This window comes from Chrysemys picta, chromosome 2 (genome assembly GCF_011386835.1).
Source record: "Chrysemys picta bellii isolate R12L10 chromosome 2, ASM1138683v2, whole genome shotgun sequence".
NCBI classification, from domain to species: domain Eukaryota; kingdom Metazoa; phylum Chordata; order Testudines; family Emydidae; genus Chrysemys; species Chrysemys picta.
The window spans coordinates 230722362-230743807 of NC_088792.1; the positions used below are offsets into that span (position 1 = coordinate 230722362).

General features: G+C 40.6%; 1 protein-coding gene and 1 long non-coding RNA gene across 18 annotated transcripts in view; one reads left to right on the forward strand and one right to left on the reverse strand.

The window, feature by feature from the left end:
• The first annotated feature begins 824 nt into the window (after positions 1 to 824).
• Positions 825 to 20512, forward strand: MCMDC2 (minichromosome maintenance domain containing 2). 13 transcript variants are annotated; one of them, XM_065585696.1, is made up of 16 exons: positions 825 to 953; positions 3534 to 3602; positions 4359 to 4552; positions 4681 to 4811; positions 4905 to 4964; positions 5321 to 5516; positions 7113 to 7235; positions 7375 to 7482; positions 9528 to 9656; positions 11096 to 11333; positions 13640 to 13845; positions 14865 to 15031; positions 15477 to 15653; positions 17464 to 17606; positions 19024 to 19133; positions 20151 to 20512. In XM_065585696.1, the coding sequence occupies exons 3-16, from the start codon at positions 4453 to 4455 to the stop codon at positions 20315 to 20317; spliced, it is 2055 nt and encodes a 684-aa protein (XP_065441768.1). In that variant the 5' UTR covers positions 825 to 953; positions 3534 to 3602; positions 4359 to 4452; the 3' UTR covers positions 20318 to 20512. The 13 variants fall into 13 exon arrangements, 12 of the variants coding, with proteins under 12 accessions (XP_065441768.1, XP_065441770.1, XP_065441776.1 ...); XM_065585698.1 differs by having other exon boundaries at positions 4430 to 4552; XM_065585695.1 differs by having other exon boundaries at positions 918 to 1054.
• LOC101950082 (uncharacterized) overlaps positions 2480 to 21446 on the reverse strand; it is a 28616-nt gene continuing 9649 nt past the window's right edge. For 2 of the 5 annotated variants that reach the window (XR_509455.4, XR_509457.4), the window contains one exon: positions 2480 to 3580. This is a non-coding gene — a long non-coding RNA (uncharacterized LOC101950082). Of the gene's footprint in view, positions 3581 to 19988; positions 21350 to 21446 lie in introns of those variants that run through there. The other 3 variants (XR_002889530.3, XR_002889529.3, XR_002889527.3) reach the window with 3 other exon arrangements.

Genomic DNA, 21446 nt, shown 5'->3' on the forward strand with positions numbered 1-21446 from the left:
CTTGGTCCTGCTAGTGAAGGCAGGGGGCTGGACTCGATGACCTTTCAAAGGCCCCTTCCAGTTCTAGGAGATAGGATATCTCCATTAATTTATTTATTTATTTATTTATTTTAAAGAGCCAGTTCAGTTTGTAGAAACATGGAGTCCTCCAATGTTGTTACACAGCATGTGGCACTTGAAACATAGGACTGGGTGTCTAAGGCCAGGGTGGGAATACCTCTGTGGGCAGGGCTTAAATTCAGCGGAAGCTGGCCCGAGTGGAGCGCTGATAAATATTTTCAAGCCCCCCCCCTCATAGTTTTCATAGCATGTGGGGGTGGAGGAGGCATAGGGGGCTCAGGAAATGCTCTATGAGAATTTAAGCCCTGTCTGTGGGTAATGGGGGGGGGGCTCTATGTTGGGGGACAGAACAGCCTTGGGGGGGGTCACAGCCGATGCATCTGTAGATGCATCAATCTTGGGCCTGGGTGGGAGTGCCTTGGATGGGCGGGGGGCATCCTGCACTGGGAGGAATTAGGGTTTTAGGCTGGCGCACGTTGGGCTGCGTTAGTACGTATTCCGCTGTAGAGGGGAGGGGAGAAAGGCGCATCAGTGTGGGGGCAACTCCCCATCATGGTGTGTGGGGGGGACTTATCAGAGCAGGCGCCTTTCTGCGTGGGGGCGCATCAGCATAGGTGCTCTGCGGCAGGCAGGCCGGCCCCACGCTGAAGGGGGCTGTCTTGTGCTGGATCAGCAGGTGCCCGGGTGTGGTGAGGGGCGCGAGCAGGGAGGCAGGCTGGGCTCAGGCCCTCTCCCCCGACACCCGCCGGCCAGGAACTTTTCATGTGCAACGACGCCCGTCGGTCGCTTGGGGCCGCTGTTGCGCCCGGACTCCGACCCGCTTCTCACAGCCTCGTGGAGCCCAGCTCAGCTCAGGGAGGCGGCAGGCGCCTCAGGCCCACGCCTGTCTGTGGGTGAGCGGCCGGGGGGAGGGGTGCAGGGCTCCTCCCCGGTCCGCCAGAGGCTGCGCCCGAAGAAGCCCCCTTCCAGCCCCTCGCCTGCCCCCGCCTTCCCGGTGGGAGCTCTCGCCCCTCCCCCTGACCTGCTTGCTGTGCAAGTACCATAGCAGCGCTGTAGCAGGGGTGCCAGTGTGTGGGGTGGGGGTGTAGCGGTGCCAGCGGGTAAGGTGCGGCGGTGTGTCAGTGTAGGGGAAGGGGGGCAATGGTGCCAGCTAGCGAGGGAGGGTAGTGGGTCTGTGGGGACGGGCGTAATGGTGCCAGCAGGTAAGGGGGGGTAGTGAGTCAGTGGTGGTGTAGAGGTGCTAGCAGGTAAGATGGAGTAGTGCGTCAGTGCGGGGGTGTAGTGATGCCAGTGGTGATGTGTAGGTGGGGAGATAGTGGGGAGGGTGTAGAGGTGCCAGCAGGTAAGGGGGGTAGTGGTGCCAGCAGGGAGGATAATTGTGGGGGGTGGGGTGTCGCTGGCTGGACAGTTCAGCATGCCAGGGTATCCAGCTAGTGTTCAAAGTGTGTCTAGGAACAACATGAACAGTATTTTAAACTGCAGTAGTCCCATATTTTCTTCTCTCTGCAGCAGTGTAGTGTCAGTGGGGTGGGGGAAAGAAACTCCGGGTAACTGGATTTGTCTGTGCATGGTTACTGTCCGGCTGTGGTTAAATTGGATGTGCATGGCTTGAATTTAATGGAATGTGTTCAATTTTCCTTGAGGTTTTAAGGAACAGAGCAGCATTTATCAAAGCAGCTGCAGGTCATGTGGGAGCAATTCCCAGGAGTTAGAGAACACTCTAATGGAATCATTCCTCACATTGCGGTTACAGTTTTTCATATTAACACTTCAGGCCCTTACTTCATATTCCCCTGCACACAGGCCCACAAGACACACACAATATATAGTTTTGCCTTATCCCAGCTTACAGACAGCTCTCCATAAACATCCAGTTATCTCAATGTGAAGGGAAAATGCAGTTAGCTCCACAAATACTACAGATCTTCCTTGAGTAAGCTCTGCCCCCCTGAAAAGCCCACCAGTTCTGCTTCCTCAATTGCAGTGGATGGCCAGAGCTATTTTTGAAGACTTAAGTGGTGTCTTGTGTTGGCTATCTGCACAGGGTGAATGTGATATACCCGGGTGCTACCCAGACTTGTTGGGAGGCTTTGTCATTCCTGCCCTGTAACCTGGAGTGCCTTGCAATGCCTCCTCCAACCTGGCCTGCTCAGAAACAGCCACCAGCAGGAAGGTCGCACCCAGATGTATTTGTGTAACTGGGTCACACCCTGGCTCTCACCAGTCTTGGTTATGCTGCAGGGTGATCCCAACAAACTCTCAACTCCTGAATTTCCCCCCAGAAATGTATGTCTTGTACTGCCAAGCTCTCTCCTGGACAGTCCAAATATATTAAATCTCTTATTCCTTTAAGGGAATACAACGGTTTACTACCTTAAATAGAGTTACCCAGAAATTTTCATATAAACTCAGTGGATTAGATAAACCAAGTTTATTAACTACAAAGAGATATATTTTAAGTGAGTACCAATAATGAGGCATAAAAATCAGAAATTATTACAAGAAAAATAAAGATAAAACACTTTCTAATGCCTAATTTAACAAACTATATTAGATTCAATTATAGTTTCTCAACACATGCTTTCAGCAGCATTACTGACCAAACTCTTCAGGTCAGAGCACTGCCCCTAACATCCAACAGTTGTTGTCGTTGCCTTCTAAGGTGCGGAGAATACAGTGGGCAGGGAAGAGAGGGGTGGCTTGGGGTGTTTGCCCTGCCTTTTTATAGTGTTTTAGTCCCTCTTTGAAAAGCATTTCCAGCTGAGAACCAGGAGACAGGCAGTCTACAGGAGGAAGGCTGTTCCCTGCTGGGCTTTTTCACCTGTGTGAGCTCCCTTTGTTTTCTCCTTTCCCCTTTTCTGGTTGATGACTCTGTTTACTGTGTTAATGCCAATTAAGACAAGCATATACTTTGTTCAAAACAGGTCTGTTGGACCAGTTTGGTGATATGTGAGTCTGCACATGTATTTTTAACATCAAACAGAGGAAATGTATAACTTAATGCATAAAGCTGCCACACACATTTTACCATGATATCACTGATCATCAAATTACGAGTTTTCTAATGAGACCTCACAAGGCATTCCTTGTACAAAGATTATTATAATAGTGTGTGAGGTTTGAACCCGGGGTGAATTCCATCACAATGAATTTCTGTGGAGATGAGATCTAGAAGGAAGCAAACTAGACAGACGTACAAACTGGACTAACAATCTTCAATCTAAACCACATTTAGCTGGAAGGTGTACATGTGTAAGGTCTTAGTAAAAATATATTTTTTTAAATTAAAAAAATTGTAAATATTTATGAGTGTTTAGACTAAGTAACTTTTCCTGATTGTGCTGCATCCTGTGAAAATCACACTGTGGAATCTGTGGATCTGGATGCAGAGGAGAATAGGAAATAGGCACTTCTGGTGCAGAGCTTAACTCCAGGTCCGTGATGACTGACTGGTCTGGTTCCGCCTCCTTAAGTTTGCAGGGGACATGAAAATCCAATGAAGAATCTGTGGACCTGGATACTTGGAGAAAGGAGAATTTAAAGTAAGAGACAAGATATATGATTTTTTATTACTTATTGTGTTTGTATAACAACATTGATGTGCCTAATGTACAATATAGACCAAACAAATAAAAGTGCAATCAGCCTACCCCAAAGAGCTTACAAAATATGATCCCAGTCCTGAAAACACTTATGCATATACTTAACTTTATGCATATGAGTACTTCCATTGGTTTTACTCAAATTAAAACTAGCATAAGCGTCTGCACAGATCAGGGCCTAAATTAGAAAACATAAAGGAAATGACAACATTAATCTAAATGTTAATCTATGTAATGCAATTTCACTCTGTGTAAAAACTTGTGACTGACTGGTTGTACTGCCCTTCCCCATAAGGCATCATCTAGTTAATGCACAGAAATATTGTGTGATTTTTTTTTCCTATGGTGGGTATAACTCTATACTACACAAAAACCTTAGAATTTTTGTTAAAGAATGGGACACTTTTCTGGGTCTCCAAGTTCTAAAAGTCACAAAATAGTTCATTGTCGCAAAATACTGGAACATTATTATTAGAAAAATTACAGTAACAACATAATACTGTATTTCTTTGTGAGCAAGGGATTTTCCATTTTGAAGGGGAAGTCAGACAAAAATATTTCTGAAAGTTACATTGTTTGTAATGTTATAGAAGGCAATATTTGTCTTTGCTTAGTTTCTTGGCGCCTGATTTCACTTTTGACAGGTATGATGTCTTTATTATATATGTTTTATCCTTACTTATTTTATTATTACAGCATTCTTGAGCTCTGACTCTAATTCTACCACCTATGATTTATATTAATATATTCTAACATTTTGATAAAAGAGAGCATAGAACTTCATTGGAAGATGAGACCAGATCTTCTGAGAATGAAAGAGGTTGCCCTTATTTACCTTGATAGGAGTGGTGGCCTTCAGAAATTTGTGGACGATTGCAAACGATATAATGGTACTGTTTGTTCAGTAAACCTTCTATTAATATTGACAGACCAAACAAAGTTAGTTTAAAGAAAAATATACCTTATTTCTATATTTTGTGCTCTGAGACACTTGCATATTGACTCTCTGCTCTTACAGACTCAAAGCAAAGTTATGCTGTTTATCGATTCATTATTTCGATAAATCCTTCTGATATTGCTGAGTTGGATGCAGCTCTTGGCAATCAGATTCTACACAAACCCATGAAAGCTGCACAGATTTTTCAGTCGGTAAGTGAATTTGTATGTTTACAGAGGCAGAAATGTATTCAACGTTTTAAACCAAATTTTTCTTTGCAAAATCATTTTATTTTTTAATTACAGGTCTGTTTCATAGCTATTAAAACACTGTCATTAATTGAACAATTACAGACAGAGGCCCAAGTGAGTTTAAACTTTTTACCAGCTTACATAAAAATAAAGTAATTTTCAAACAATATTAAGTTGTATTTAGCGATCTTTTTGGTGTTAATTTTTCAGTTTTAATTTTCACTTTCATTCAACAGTCCTATCAATCTAAAAAAAAAAATAGTTGGAACTTCTTACCCATGCATACTCTGGGTATGAGAAGGTGGATATATGTGACTATGAGCTATTTTCACCTTATTTGGCACGTCCCTGGAATATGTTTTTGTAACTGTGGACCACATTGGGTTTTGTACATGAGCATTTGTCATTTATACTAAACATTTCAAATAAAAAAGATTTTTGTTTTAATGCAACCCTTTTTCTCTCATGAGATTAATATAGTGTTGAAACCAACACACTTGCCTCCTCTGCCAAGTTATGTTCTCAGCCTTTGTGAGTTTCCACTTGATTACATGTCTCAGAGATTTTATATGTCAGAGGGAATAGTGATTGCAATGGGAACTGTAACGAAATACACACAAGGAGCAAGATTCCTTTGTTCTGAGGAAACCTGTCCATTTTCTGAAGGTAAGAAAAAAAATGTAAAATGAGGAAAGTTCTAGACTCAAAAGATTCTCTGACTGATTAGCCCATTAACTCGAACTCATTATTTACATTAAAATCTAGACAAACTTGTCATTTTCCTGTATAGATTTGTATGTAATTTACTCAAGGGAACTGCATATCCAGGATGCATTTTGATGTAGTGAGAACATCACAACTTTCTGATTTATTCTGGTCAGTGGCCAGATTTACACTACAAAGCGTTGCCTGTATACCAGCAAACTCCCCCACACACACATCCCCTAAGTAGAGACATCTTATACCGGCAAGTTCTTTTGCCGATATAGCTTATAACAGTTCCCTGAACAAAATAAGCTCTACTAATTAAAGGACATTTTTGCCGGTAAACTATGTACACTAGGGGTTTTTGCCTGTATAAAAATGTTGTAAAGACTCATACCCTAACCAATGTTCTTATACCAGCAAAAGTTTCTAGTGAAGACCTGGCCAGTGTCAGACTCCTGCCTATACAGCAGGACTAGATTAGGATTGATTCCTTCACAGCAGTCTAGAACTTGTTAACTTTAATAACTTCTTTGATTTCTATGAGACTATTCTCCCCTGCATAAAATTACTCTGGTGCTAAAGCTTTTGCAGGATTAACCCCTAAAATTGTTTTTCACAATCTTAGTGACTGTGAAGGTATAAAAGAGAAGCTAATTCCCAATGTTAGAATATTCATTTTAGAACACATTGTAATTATGTTTTTAATCAAGAAGACCTATTTATAATAATAAACACAGAGACCTCATGTAGTTTTGAATGGAGCACATAGGGACATATCTCTCTGACTGCTTCTCACAAAACCAGGATAACACGATGAGGTTAAGAATCTGTAATAAGCAATTCTGCCATCCAGTGGTAAAACTACAACCCAGGGGTGGCCAAACTGTGGCTCACGAGCCACATGCGGCTCTTTTACCATTAAATGTGGCTCGCAAACCCCCCTCTCCATTCTCCGCCTACCAGACTGGGAGGGGGCTGCTTGGGACCTCTGCCGTGCAGTGGGGTGGGCGGGGGCAGGGGCTTCTGTCCAGCGGGGAGAGGGGTCTCAGGGCATCAGCCCTGCAGGACACACCTGCCGGGGCTTGGGGCTTCAACAGGAGTGGGGTTGAAGCTCTGAGTCCCAGCTCCCAGCAGGTGTGCCCCAGCTCTCAAACTTCTGATGATTGTTGTATGTGGCTCGGAGGGCCAGTACACCATAATTGTTGATTTTTATTTGGTGGCAGGGGGACAGACTCCCAAGTCATGAGAGAAACACAGAACATTCAATAAAGCTGTTCATCTTAAGAACAGAAAAATTCGACACTTGAGAACTCCTGATTCTCAATTCAATGCTTTACTCACTCTACCACTCTGGTTGGGGGATTAAAATGAAGGCTGTGTGCCATTTTTAAAGAGCCAGGAAGTTTTCAGAGCTTATACTTGTTACCATATAGTAAACTGAAATAAACTGCATTTAAAACCAATTATATATTTTAAGTAAAGTCCATTACAAATTATTATGACTAAATGTGAAGAAATATTTGGCTGTATAGTCTATGTAATGCTTTCTATTAGGGTTTAATTATATAAGAGTGCATATCCCTGGAGCTACAGAGTCTGCAACAGTGAGGAATGATTTTGTATGCAGTTTATGTGCTTCACCACTGCAAGAAGACATGAAATTTAGAGTACTTGGTGGTAAGAATTATGTAGTTTTTCTTTTAGTTCTAAATTATCTTTCTACTTTTGATACATTTTTATTTACTTAGTTTATTCTTTAAAGAGTAAAGTACCACTCTTAAGAAATATAACATTCTACACTTGTTTATTTTGTAAGATAAACAGCTAGTTGAAATGATAGATGCAAAAGCTCTGAGTGCTTTCCAAGGATATTCCAACAACAAACCACATTTCAGGATTCAGTCTTTTACAGTTTTCCTAAGAGGTGAGTAGGCTGTGTATTCATCTATCCTAATATAATGATAAAACTGAATGAGATCTATCTATTTAAACAGAAATGTTTTAGAAATGAATGGTATTCTGTAAAACGGCTTTTTAGTTGGAACAAATCCTTACAGTTTCCTGATATATTCATTTCTCTGGACAAAATGGTGAAAATACTGATAGTTTATATTTAGTTGATTATGTCATTTTTATTTGAAAAGGAATCCCGTGTTGTAAGCCAGGCAGTTAAAGACAACACATGTCAAAACACTGGTTCATTCATATTTATTTTGATGTGTTATTTATAGGGCCCTACCTAATTGATGGCCATGAAAAACACATCACGGATCATGAGATCTGGTCTTCCCCTGTGAAATCTGGTCTTTTGTGTGCTTTTATCCTATACTATACTGATTTTACAGGGAAGACCAGAGTTTCTCAAATTGGGGGTCCTGACCGGGGTGGTGGGGTCACAAGGTTATTTTAGGGGAGATTGTGGAATTGCCACCCTTACTTCTGGGCTGCCTTCAGAGCTTGGTGGGCGGAGAGTGGTGGTTGTTGGCTGGGTGCCAAGCTCTGAAGGCAGTGCTCCACCAGTAGCAGCGCAGAAGTAAGGGTAGCAAATGCCATACCATGTCATCCTTACTTCTGTGCTGCTGCTGGCGGCAGCTCTTCCTTCAGAGCTGGACAGATGGAGAGCGGCGGCTGTTGGCTGGGAACCCAGCTCTGAAGGTTGCACCACTGTCTGCAGCAGCGCAAAAGTAAGGGTAGCAGTATCGCAAACCCCCCCCCCCTTACAATAACCTTGCAACCCCCCCCCCCACAACTCCTTTTTGGGTCAGGACCCCTACAATTACAACACCATGAAATTTCAGATTTAAATAGCTGAAATCATGAAGTTTGCTATCCTTGGACCATGAAATTGACCAAAATGGACTGCGAATTTGGTAGGGCCCTAGTTACTTAATTAAAATGTCTTGGCCAGTTCAGCATTATCCCACTTTCTGTGTAACTTGTTTCTTCCTCCTTCCTCTGGTTATATTGTTTTGCAGTGGCTTAACATTTTTTGTAACATCCTTCCTCAATCTAGCCATTTTCCCTATTTTTTCATGATCTCTGGCTTCTGAGGTTTCTAACTTCCATTGCAAACAATACAGTATTTGGAATGTGAAAATTCAACTACAGGCTCCAAAAAACTAACCTTGTTTTATGACAAAATATTTTTGCAGTATTGTAACCCTTTTCCCCCATTTACTCCAAAATAACAAGCAACACAACTAAATAGTGATGTTGTATGTGTATTATTACAAAGTAAAGCCTTTGGGCTGAATCCTGTGAGGTAATGTGTGCCCTCAATTTCCATCGGCTTCAGTGGGCACTGACAGGACATAGCATCTCACAGCTCAGGCCCATACTAGGTTGCACGTAACTTACATTACAAACCTTACCAAAAACAGTACAGGTTTTGAATGGCATGAACAGAAATTTGAAGGTTTCCAAGTATGTTTTTGCATTTTTTTTAATCTATTTATTCTAGGTCCTTGCTTCTGAAGAAGCGTTCTATTTAAGCTTGAAAGCTTGTCTCTCTCACCAACATAAGTTGATCCAATAAAAGATATTACCTCACCAACCTTGTCTTTCTAATCTTCTTTACTAAGGAATTTTGCCATCACATTTACTTGATAATAAATGATCATGAGAACATTGCAAATCTCAGAGCAGAGATCTGAGAGTACAAATATTCTCCTTTGTGTTTCAATTCAAAACTAACTGCATTATCCATTTTCTCAACAGAAAATCATCCAGTGGCTCGTCCCACTCACTTCCCTCACCTGCTGCCCTAAAATGTTATAAATTGTCTACATGCATAGTTCTATTTCCATTCTTTAAGGCTGCATTGAATCAAACCGTTGTGTGTGCTGCTTCCCCTAAATTATATTTTCTAATCTGAACCACTAGTTTAACATATAAAAATACTTTATAATCTTAAAGTTTTGGATTTTCTAATAAATCCCTATATTTCCATGTATATTTATTTTTTTCTAGATGAATTGTCGAACAAAATGAAAATAGGAAACAGGTATAGGTTTATAGGAATTCCGGCCTGCATACAAAACTGCTCACAAGTTACAGTCTGTATAGAAGTCAACAGTATACAGCTCTGTAGTCCAGAAGGTAAGACAACTGTATAGTAAATTAAAATTACTAAAAATAGATATTTTTATTAGATCAAAGGCTTGGCAGTTAGTGCAGTCTGCTAGTACATGAGGATCCAGGTTTGGAAGCCACTTTGGTACTTTCACTCCAGTAATCTTGAGTATGGGCTTGTCCCAATTGGTTTTTTGCCATGATATTGCTGTCTCCCAAGAAACACACACAATACTATTGTCCACTTCTCTATTTAGGAAAGTGCAGAACATTATTTATTGATGTGCTTTTCCATTATCATCTTATTTCTAAGCTCGGCTTTTCGTTAGAGGGTATTGTTTCAGTTCAGACCAATGGCAACTGCAATTGGATTTTGCCTCAGGCTTCCAGTCTCCAGCTGTGGCTTTTCTTGGTTGGAGACCTTTGTCTCACTACCTTCTAATGAGTATTTCCAGGCTGCACAGTCCTCTGCCTTCACTGTGTTATTCCCATCAGAGACAGGCTGCCCAAGCACATCTGCTTGCTTTCTCTTCAGAGATGGTTAACAGTGTGACTGCTCACCGTTGTAAGTTACCACACAGTTCTTTCTAAGTAAGTCTATTTTACTAAGATAAAAAGCATTACAGAGAAAACAATAAAAGAACCTATATGCATTCTAATAAGCTTACTAGAGGTCACTTCATCCCTAACATGCTCTCTGGCAGAGGCAGTCCTTCAATACCTCATCAAAGGGGTTTCCTTGTGGTTTCAAGTTCATCACAGCTTTAGCTCAGAACAAGCACACAGTCTTATGGGGCCTCAGTAGGCTGCGTCCTTCCAATCCTCCCCTAAGGATTGGGGCCTGTCTGTTTGCTGGATCTGGAAGAAGGCACTGAGCCTGTTTAAAACCAGGCTATTTAACCAAAAATCTTTTCTTTTTCTGTTGGTCCCTGGAGAATCCAGTTTGAACTACTATATGAGGAACTTACCAGAGGGTAGCTTCACAGGGGCTAATAACTGAAGGAATTACATTACCTCTCCCTCCTCCTAGAGGAGTTACATACAACTCCACAATAACACATACAGAATCGCATTTTTAATACTATGGCCCCTAAAGGTATCAATCCTAACTCAGTAAGATTTAACTTAATTCCATAAAGTTTGTACAGGATGATGCAAATATTGTCAGTCTGTCACAGGTATATTTAGATTGTATCTTAGATGGCCATACAATTTCAATTCATGTACTCGCACTTTTACTCAGTACGTATTAGTGGACACAGTGTCCTTTACCTGTTTAATAATAGTAAAACTAACATTTTAAGCTGTTCACAGTCTGAATTTTTGTTACGCTAAAATAAATTCCAAACATACCTTGTTTTTAATTATTTTTTCTGATAATAGGATCTACCTAATGCTGATTTGTTTTAATTATATGAATTGCTCTGTTTAAAAGTGTTGATTAAGATATCCTTTGTTTATATTAGGTACTTCTGGTATCAGTGAGAATTTTAAGTATCTGCTCTCCTTGACTTCAAGTTCATGTTGGAGGTTTACAGCCATACTTGCCAACATCTTTGCTTCTCAAGTTGTCCCACCAGGCACTTACAATACTCTTAAACTGTCCATACTGTTGAGTCTAGTCCAGACATGTGACAGAGAGAGAGAGACAGCAGATTACCTGGATCTTTTGATTGTGACCAGTGACACGCTAATAGCAGATAGGTAAATTGACACCTGTATTTTTTTTACAAGTATATTTGACTTTAAATAAAAGATTTGCCAAGTTTTTATATAGAGAGGTTTGATATTTTCTCAAAAGGAAAACAGAGTTCACACTTTAAAGTGTATCCTGGGGTTTTACTCAGCAAAATAACTTTTTTTTTTTAATAAAGGTTTTACATTTTTGATTTCTGAACTCTCCTTTTCTTTGTCATTTGTGTGCAAGGTCTTCATTATTATACTGCTGAGAGGGAAGCAAACTATGTGATGGTCATGTGGGGCATGTGCGATCTAGTGGCATTAACTGACCTGCTGCTTATGTCTATGGTGAAATTTAAGGCTTTGCTTTTAACGAATAAAGCATTTAATGATCAATCTTCTACTTAACTTGCCGAATTTCTAACACCTCCCTGTTTAGCAGAGGACTAACTATAGTCCTTCTGAAGTTGCTATTGAAAGGACTACAGTCTGTGGCTATAAAAGCAAAGATTTGCCCCTCTCAAGCCTTAAGTCACTCTGATATAGCACTTTAGTTTTTTCTAAACTAGCTATTTTGTCAAAAATGTCACACTGTTGTGACCTCCAGTTCAGCTCCATCAGTGATTAACAAGGTCCAAATGGCTGCTGGTATTTTTATCACTGTGTTGTTTGGACTAGGGTTGCCAGGTGTCCAGTTTTTGACCAGAACAGCCGGTCGAAAAGGGACCCTGGCGGCTCCAATCAGCAGCGCTGACCTGGTCGGCAGGGCTAAGGCAGGCTCCCTGCCTGCCCTGACTCCATGTGGCTCCTGGATGCGACGGGCATATCCCTGCAGCCCCTGGGAGCAGATGTGATCAGGGAAGCGCCGTATGCTTCCCCCGCCCCAAGCGCCCCCTCCACAGCTCCTATTGGCAGGGAACTGCGGCCAATAGGAGCTGTGGGGGCAGCACCTTCAGGTGCGGGCAGTGCGCACCGTGCAGAGCTGGCTGGCCTTGGGTCCAGACATGGTGCCTGCTCCCAGGAGCTGTGCAGAGCAGAGCTGTGCCTTAGCACCGCTGCGCCACTGGCCAGGAGCTGCCTGAAGTAAAGGCTGTCTGGCCAGAGCCCACACCTCAATCTCTCCCTCAGGCCTTTACTATTTACAGTAACTTACAAAAATATATATATAATAACAAAGTACCTTACAAATCTCATCTCAGATACGTATAGGTCCCCTTTATTGTAATATCTAAGCATCGCCCAATATTTAAATGCCTTTAATCCTCACAACACTCCTGTGAGGTAAGGAAGTACTATTATCCCCATTTTGCAGTTGGAGAATTGAGGCACAGAGAGACTAAGAACTAGACTGCTAAACTTATTTAGGTGCCTAAATACCTTTAAAAATCAGGGTGTTAAGTGACTTGTCCAAAGTCACACAGGAAATTTTTGGCAGAGCACGAATTTGAACCTGGGTCTCCAACCAATACTCTAACCACTGGACCATCCTCCTTCTCAGCCTCTCCTGTCTCTCATGCTTTAGTATGCTGAGTTTTGCCTGGCTTGGATGCCATTAGACTGTCAAGATTGTGGCATCCTGCATCATATACATGTTATCACATCATGTCATTTATTACTACTGGGACAAAGCCCACCTCCACCATTTGCAAGCATGAGCAATGGAATCAATGTGGTTCCACTGCATGTGGGAGGTAACGTTTGGGCTGACCACTCTGCATGCCCTAGAACACAGCTCAGTAGGGGAGGGCCCTGCACCCATGCCTCAGAGTCTTTGGGTCCACTATTGTGTAAATCCACACACCTGTCCCCGGTCACCATACATGAGGCAAAATGGTTAGTAGAGGCTTGATCCTGCACTCTTTAAAGTCAATGGTAAAACTTCTATTGCCTTCAATGGGGCAGAATCAGGCACTAGCAATGTGGGAAGATAATTCAGTCTCTCCTCTGACCCAATTCAGAATTTTGCCTTGTATGCTAGACCAATTTAAGAATATTAAATTAGAATACAGCTGGAAGTTATGCTTCTTCATATAGTTAATGCTACTAGAAGGAAACTATTAAAGATAAATAGGAGCAACCATTTCAAATACTGCCCCTTTTGTGGTTGTGTATAAGAAACCCTGGGTTTTATCTTAGTATTCAGAAATATTTTATACTCCTATAAAATGATTTTATTTTCTTTTTAAGTGCTCTACCTTATTCAAATGAAGTTCCAATGTGTGTGCTTTTAATACCGATTTTATAAATAAATTATTTTCCTTTTACAAAAACTAATTGTAACTACATTTTTTGCATGTGTTGCAAATTGCTGACAATTATTTTTATCCTAGGCTTTTGAATTACAGTGTTTGTCTTGTAGCCCGTGGCATACGGCACCCAGCATCTAATGACATTTTTCCTACTGTGTCCAAAGATAAGCATGGAACTGGAACTGCTAGCATTCAGGCGTGCAGTGCTCTGCTGGCCAAAGGTGGTATCTGCTTCATAGGAGATTTGTTGTCACATAAAAAGGATAAACTTGAACTTCTGCAGTCAGGTAACCACTACAAAGCCACTTTGCATACACTGAGCAATCAGAAGAGGGGAGAAATCAGTGCTAGAGGAGAGACAAGTAGAGCCAGGGCTAGACACTGGGAGAGATGGGACCACCAGACCTCGAGGAAGCTAGTTTCTACAATTTGTCCAGGGGCCTTTAAAGCCTAACTGCAACCCTACTCTCATGCACTCTTGACAGGGATGTTATAATTTCTCACTAACTGCTGAGAAAATCACCTTCTCTGTAATCAGAAAACCTCATATATGCCACAGATAGGGAGAAAAGTGAGTGGATATTAACAGTACTGGGGAAGAGTAGTGAGATTTTTACATGAATGGAGCTTAAAGCAAGGCATGATAGGATCACAGACTTACTAGGGCAGAAGAGGTACCTACTACATTAACTACTTAAATTATAGAAAACTAGCTTATGCAGGATACGAGTCCTGGCAATGGAGAGCCCTCAAATTATATTTAGGAGTTCATGCAAGCACATTTTAGCATGGCCTGGCAAGTTTTAGAGAGAGAGCCTGTTTTTGAAGATGGAGCACTCCTTTGTCTGTATCACAGCTATAGTAGTTTAAACAAAGCAAAACAACATAACCCTCTCTGTGTTTTAATTTACGTACAGACCAAGGGTGGTATCTTAGCGCTAGTTAGTTTACCAATAGACTGCAGCATTACATGGTCTTGTATACACCTAGCTAACTGAATTGGTTTTATGTAAGTGAAAGTTTTTGCAAAGAGGACTAGATGGCATATTCTTTCCACAGGGATATGAAAATCTTTAGCTGGAGAGTACAAAGGTTCTTGGATGCATAAGCATTTTCTCCACCCCCCTGCACTAAATGCATTATGATTACTTTTACATCAGTTACTTTGAAGAGATCCTGACTTTTCCATAAAAACTAAGTGCAGTATGTAATTGGAATTATCCTCAGACCCTATAACTAGGATTGGAGATTTAATGTTACATTACAGTAGTTTAATTTAAGTAACATGTATTGTTTGACCTGATAGTGCTGGAGAGCAGAACCACTACAGTATTTATTCCTGGAAAGAAGTATGGAGAAGATGTTGACCAGCAAGTTATCCTTCCAATTCAGACCAGTTTCTGGACTTTTGTAGATGAGGATTTGTCGTCCAAAACATATGTACAAAAGGATAATACTCTAATTGGCAAGTTGGTAAGACATATACTTTGTTATGGCAAAGTTATGTAACAAGTCTGGAGATGTAGACAATTCTACATGTAAAACAATGGAGACCAACACAAAGAGGTGACATCTCCACACAAGCCACAGTGAAGTCACTTTAAAATCTATATCCTCTAAAAATAGACCAGCTTTTCTAAACATGAAGCCTTTGTTTATTCAAGGGTTTTATGTTGCTCCTACAGCCTCTGAACAAACAGGATTGTAGAGTGTGCACATGTGTGACATTGGACTACCTTATTTTCCCCCCATAATAGTAATTTCACTCAAAATACCTTTGCACTTGCACACCTATCAGAGAGGGCTAGAGCCTGTCATTTTCTGTACAGTATACTCAGAAGTAAATTGATTTTTTTCTATTTGAAAAATAAGCAGTTGAGCTTTTCAGTCATATTGCTTTGGGTTTTATTCTGTTTAGGACTTGAGATCAATAGCAGCTAACCTTTTAGATGCTTTTGGGCTTTTGATACGCTGCAATGAATTATCTTGCCAACGAGCTCTTCCTCTTTTGGATCACATCATGAAAAAAGCCATTGATCCAGAAGAAGTACCTTATACCATCTCCCAGCAGTTCAGAACACAAGATTATGAAGAGGTAACTAACTGTAGTTCAGAACAAAATTGTATTTGATAATTTAACACTATTACTTGGCATGATGTGATTTTCCTGAGATGACTTGTATACTTCCAGCCATGCAGATGTTCACTTACTATTCCATGCCCCCTTGTGGTTCACTGAAGTCAATATGAGTTTTGCCATTATTTTCACTGATAAAATCAATTTCCCATCTATAAGTTAGTGGGTGTTTTCTGAAAATTTATCTAGTGGGGATAATACCCTCTTTGTATCTGGTCCACAAACCACCACCTCAGGACTTAATACTACAACAATACTACAACAAAAGATCATGTTAATCATGTTATTTCCAGAAGAACCACTTTCTGAGGGCACGGGGATGTGTGTACCTCTTCCAGGAAGGAGAATGCAGGTATATAGTAGTGGAGTATAAGCAAAACACTAGTGATCATTTAATACCTTTTTAAAAATGGAAAACAAAAAAGGCTGACTTATTAAAATTCACAGGAGCCTAATTGTGCAGGATGGACAATATACTTATTGAATTGAACATGGTCCAACTCCATAGTGACCTGATGCACATTTGATACTAATACAATATTCATGTTCCTCCACCACTCAAGGCACTTCAAAACGTAAAACTTTAATTGCAATTAATCTGATTTCACCCTAAATCACAGTAAGAAAATGTCTATTAGCGGGAAAAATAGCCTCTTTCAAAAAGTAATGGATATGCTGACAAGCAACTTCATTTTGTATCTTCTATGTACCAGGTTGCTTTTGGGGAGTTCTACACTAATTTTTAAACACTATTGACATATCACTGGCTACCACTGGCATCAGGAGGTACACAGCTCCTTTGTTGTTCAGTCAGAGATTCTCGTGATAGCAGTACAAGTTCCAGCAATAGCAGATGCTCAGTAAATAAGTTCAACCGACCACTGTCTGGCTGACAGCTAGTACTTAAAATTTAAACTAGAGGTAATCTGACTGTCCAGTGCAACGAAATCTGCAACAGGTATCCCAAGATAGTGACCAACAATATGGGGAACTATTTTTAAATCAATTTTTGATTAACTATTATTTGCATTCAAGGGGATAGAAATTGGGTTTTAGAAGTTTAACCCTGAAACATCATCCAAATTCAGATCTGGTACAAGCAAGTTCATTTCCAGTGACCTCACCCCCTGCCACCACAACTGAATTTGGCCCAGAGTTTCATAATTATAGGCTAACAAACTAAACATGCACAACTAATGTCCTAAAATACATGTATAGATTAAAAATAAGGATAGCATGCAAATTTGAGCATTGACAGTAACAAAACTCTTATGTTCAGAGTTCTAAACCCTTCTCATACTAAAATTAATGTGTTTTGTACACACTTGAAGTCATTTATATACTCCTTTTAAGAGCCAAATTATTAAACTCCATTTGTTCGCTTAGTTTTTGAAACAATAGTGTTGGTAAATGTAATTTTAAAAAAAGTAGAGCTCCAGTATGCAGTGTGGACAAGATTAGAAGCTATTAGTATAGTGCATGTTTATTTCAGTACACTAGAGAATATTTATTTAAAATGATTGAGGGAGTTTCTAGCATATTTGTTTAAATTTACTAGATTAGTGAACAAATTACTTGTTTCTACACCTGAGACATAGCCATATTGCTGTGTAAATGGTCATAATCCTTTCTAAAAATTGTGTTAATATGGAAAATATTGTCTAGATATATTAATACTACGCAACTGATGTTATGAATAGCAAAATGAGCTTTGGGTGTAAGTTTTCAACAGTATTCCTTAAATATTTAAAATTTATGCTGTTTTTAGCTTATTGTATTTGCTAAGAATTTGCAAGTAGAACTCAGTTCAGAAGCAGAAAGACTCATTCACGGCTACTACCTAGCAAGTCGCAGAGTCAGAACAGATTCTATTCATGGATCAAAACTATCAACATCTGCACTGAAACTCCTGTACGTTTTAATTTTCCTAATTAAATTGCTTAAATTCTTCATCTGTAAAAATGGTACTAGTGCTTGCCTACTTGAGAGTTGAGGCTTTTTTTAAAATTATTAAATAAAAACATGGAGATCTTTGGATACAAGATCCTTCAAGTTTTCAGTCTAGGGCAGTGGGCCACATCTGAGTATGGAAATTGTACGGCAGGCCATGAATGCTCACAAAATTGGGGGTTGGGATGTGGAAGGGGGTGAGGGCTCTGAGGTGGGGCCAGAAATGAGAAGTTCAGGGTATGGGAGGGGGCTCTGGACTGGGGCAGGGGGTTGGGTTGGGTGAGGGCTCCAGCTGGGGGCGTGGGCTCTGGGGTGGGGCTGGATAATGAGGGGTTGGGGGTGGAGGAGAGTGCTCTGGGCTAGGGCCAAGGGGCTCAGAGGGCAGAAGGGGGATTAGGGCAGGGGTGCAGGAGGGGCTCACAGGTGCAGGCTCCAGTGGCACTTACCTCAAGCAAATTGCAGAAGCAGCAAAATGTCCCCCCTCCAGCTCCTACGTGGAGGCACAGCCAGGCAGCTCCACACACTGCCCCATCTGCAGGTGCCGCACCTGCAGCTCCCATTGGCCAGGAACCCCGGCCAGTGGGAGTTGCACAGGTGGCGCTTGGGGCAGGAACAGTGTGCGGAGCCCCCTGGCTGCCCCTAAGTGTAGGAGCCAGAGGTGGGACATGTCACTGCTTCCAGGAAACGCGTGGAACCAGGTAAACCCCGGACCCTGCTCCCCAGCAAGAGCCAGATTAAAACCATCTGAAGGGCCGGTTGTAGCCCCTGGGCTATAGTTTGCCCCTCTCCCAGGTCTAGGTCCTGTACAGTAGTTTACATAGTATTTATAGTTGTAGGATGTTCAGAGTTCCTGAATTTATCTTGGAATATCTCCAGAAATCTCTATTTGAATAAACTTATTTGCTCATTTGCCAGGCATGAAAAATAATGGCTATTTAAAAGCCAAACCTCACCATTAAAGTAATGAGCACTGAAACAAATCTACAAAAATAAAGAAATTGAGTTGTTTGTTGCAGTATCCTGAATTCCTTAGTGCTTTAGCAATGCAATAATTATAATCCCCTACTAGTTTCATGCAACATGAGGGAGTTGCATAACATTCATTCTCAGACTGTTGTGGGACAAGTGATGCACAAAATAGTTGTGTACATATTTGGCTGTGATAGAACAAACAGTATGTAACTTTGCTCACTTGAAATCATTTGAGTACCCCCCCCCCCCTAGTGTATTTAAACCTATAAAACTTGGGTATGGAATGGAAAATAAACTATAGTGGTGCTACTGATTGCCACTATAGTTAGCTTTTTATGTAGTCAGTGCATACACATGTATTTTGTGTAATATACTTTTCTGAGACCCTGGTGTTTTTGTCTTTTAGGGTTTCATTGTCTAAAGCACACACTAAACTGAGTTTAAGGAAGAAAGTACTTGAGGAAGATGTATTGATTGCTGTTTTGTTATTTGAATCATCTCTCACTTTAAAACATGGTAAAAATAATTATGTTTTAACTGACTGGTCATTTGTTAGTTGAGTATTAGGTCTAAATGTGTAGATACTTTATATTTAGTGTTAAAAATTACCCAATATAAACATAATTAAACTAGATCAAAGATGCAATCAAGTTTGAATTAAGGCATCTCAAATTTGGATATAAATATCTGTTTTCTTAGTTAAAGCACCATTTCCATGCTAAGAGTAAAGTAGCAAAGTTGACTTGATAGGGACAGAATGCTAAAGAGCAAAACACCACTCTGAGAAGCAAGAATTATTTTGGCTGTACCTGGCTTCTCGGACATTTACAGCTTTCCTCATACTCATTTCCGTATTAGAAGACTGGATCTACCAAAGAATCTAGATACCATTCATATGTCAGGAGCTTAATATTGATTAATACAAATTTATGGCATAGCATTACATTTCAAAGGCAATAAGCACCAACCGTTTTAGACTTAAATCAATTTTTCTTCTCTATATTAATAAGTAAGTTATAACAGTAGAGGGTGATAATCCCAAGATTTTTTTTTTTTTTAAACCACATAAACAAGATCTGATATATTATAAGGTTAGGAAAAATTCCTTCTCACCTGGGAATTTCCTGTCACGAGTCCTGATCCTGCAATGAGCTCCCTGCAGATCCCTCTGGCAGTAGAACTCATTAAAGGATCTGAGTGTTAGAACCTACATGTGCAAGAGCTTAATGGAGTATCTTACCTGCCTCTTGGAATTTCAAGACCGATTGCTATTGAGCTGAACCAAATTCAAACCAGAAGTGTAAATCTCATATCCAATATCAAATCCCCAGGAGTATTTTTTTTTTTAAATAGAGACAGAAAATTTGAGAATGAGGTAGAAATATTATTTTATAAGATGTGGTTAATGTTCATTTCATAAGTCATCCTTTCAAATATCACTAAGATGAAGCAGAACAGTTGGCCAAGTGGATTTTCCAGGAACGTATGGAATCTATTAACATAACATTTTCAATTCAATTCTTCTTTGTGTAGGTGCCTCTGTATTTTGTGTGGCTCCAAATGCAGTGTTTCCATTTGACCTCATTGATGAAAACTCTCTGCAGCAAAGAGATGTTTATCTGATGCAGTGCCATCAGCAACTGTTACAGTTTATTGCCACATATGGCCCTGGAACACACGTTACCACTAGTGAAGAATAAAGACCCCATTCTGAAAGCAGAGCTTGTTCCTATTTCATCATAAAGTTAGGATTTTGGGGGGAAAATGTAAACAAATTTAATAAGTTTTAGAGTATTGCTACTGCAAAATGTATATGAAAGTTGATGTTTTATGAAATTGCTACTCCTACGGATAAGTTTGTAGCCAACTCGAAATTAAACGATATTGCACATTAAGTTTCGCAGACTTAGCATATCACTAGACTGGTGGCTTCTCAAAGCTGTGACCTCTAAAGATAAGATGACCCAGAGAAGAAAAGCAAAGCACCATACTCATGCTGCTGTAAATACTAAGTAGGTGACAATGCTCACCCCCCCCCCCCACAACTATTAAAATGTACCCAGGGAATGGTAGTGAGAAACTTATATTGGGAATAAGAGGAAAACAAAAGTTTAAATAAAAATGGTTTAAAAAATAACCAATGCTGTCAAATGGCTTATAAACTAAAAGGTAGTTTGTAGAACAATTTATTCAGAGTCTAGTGATTAAACTTTACCAACTTTGTCTGCATTCTGTGGGCTTTTTTGCTGCTGCAATTCAACGACATAGAATGTCACAAGTACTTCATAAAAACTGTACATGTGTATGTTTAAAAACATTTAGTATTTACAACTATATTTTTCATTCAGACACAATTAGAGGTATGATAGCTATTTTATTATTTGTATGCCAGTAGCACCTAGAGGCCTTAAAGTGAAGTTAGGGCCCATTGTTTGTATGGCACCTAATATGGACAGTCCCTGCATTGAAGAGCTCATACTCTAGTCTAAACAGACAGGGCTGGCTCCAGCTTTTTTGCCGCCTCAAGTGGCAAAGGGGAAAAAAAAGGTTGAAGGTCTCGCTGCCAAAGTGCCGCTGAAGACTGAAGAGGAGCGATTGAGCTGCCGCCGAAGGAACCATCGCCGAATTGCCACCACTGACCTGGATGTGCCACCCCAACAACAGATGGACTGCTGCCCCTTTCTATTGGCCATCCAGGCACCTGCTTTCTTTGCTGGTGCCTGGAGCCAGCCCTGTAAACAGAAGAGACAAAGGAGAGGAGGGAGAACAGAGGTGTGAAGTAATTTGCCTACTGTCATACAGGTCAGGAATAAAACCCAGGTCTCTTGA